Source organism: Rhea americana, unplaced genomic scaffold, assembly GCF_003343005.1.
Source record: "Rhea americana isolate MKP2758 unplaced genomic scaffold, rheAme1 scaffold_191, whole genome shotgun sequence".
In the NCBI taxonomy this organism is placed as follows: Eukaryota; Metazoa; Chordata; class Aves; order Rheiformes; family Rheidae; genus Rhea; species Rhea americana.
Genome location: NW_028186050.1, coordinates 890,312 through 890,717, shown reverse-complemented (window position 1 = coordinate 890,717; position 406 = coordinate 890,312). Strand labels below are relative to the sequence as shown.

The window sequence follows — 406 nt, the reverse complement described above, 5'->3', positions numbered from 1 at the left end:
GGGCCGGGCGGACACAGCGGGCGGCGTTCCGGGGCCGGGCGGACACAGGGGACGCGGGCGGCGTTCCGGGGCCGGGCGGGGACGCGGGCGGCGTTGCGGGTGCCCCGCCTGCCCCAAGGTTTGTAGCGGCGCCCAGGCCCCCCGGTACGGCGTCTGTCTGGTATTTTAATCATTTTAGCGTGCTCCTCGCCTGGAACGATGAACGTGAGGTCTGTTCCCGTGAGCTGAGATAAACTAGCGAGTCATTCACGGCAGTAGCGCTTGGCACAGCGCTGTTAGGTTCGGGGGAGGTGAAGGGCTGTGAGTGTCTCTCCCCAGCCACCACGGGGACCTCCTCCTCCTCCTGGGGGACCACCTCCTCCTCCTCCTCCTCCGCCACGGGAACCACCTCCTCCTCCTCCTCCTC

General features: G+C 68.2%; 1 protein-coding gene across 1 annotated transcript in view; it reads right to left on the bottom strand.

The window, feature by feature from the left end:
* Positions 1-406, bottom strand: part of PPIL2 (peptidylprolyl isomerase like 2) — a 77,090-nt gene that overhangs the window by 75,683 nt on the left and 1,001 nt on the right. Inside the window, exon 3 of the mRNA XM_085302754.1 lies at positions 149-224. Coding sequence (XP_085158880.1) covers positions 149-224 — 76 coding nt within the window. The remainder of the gene's footprint in view (positions 1-148; positions 225-406) is intronic.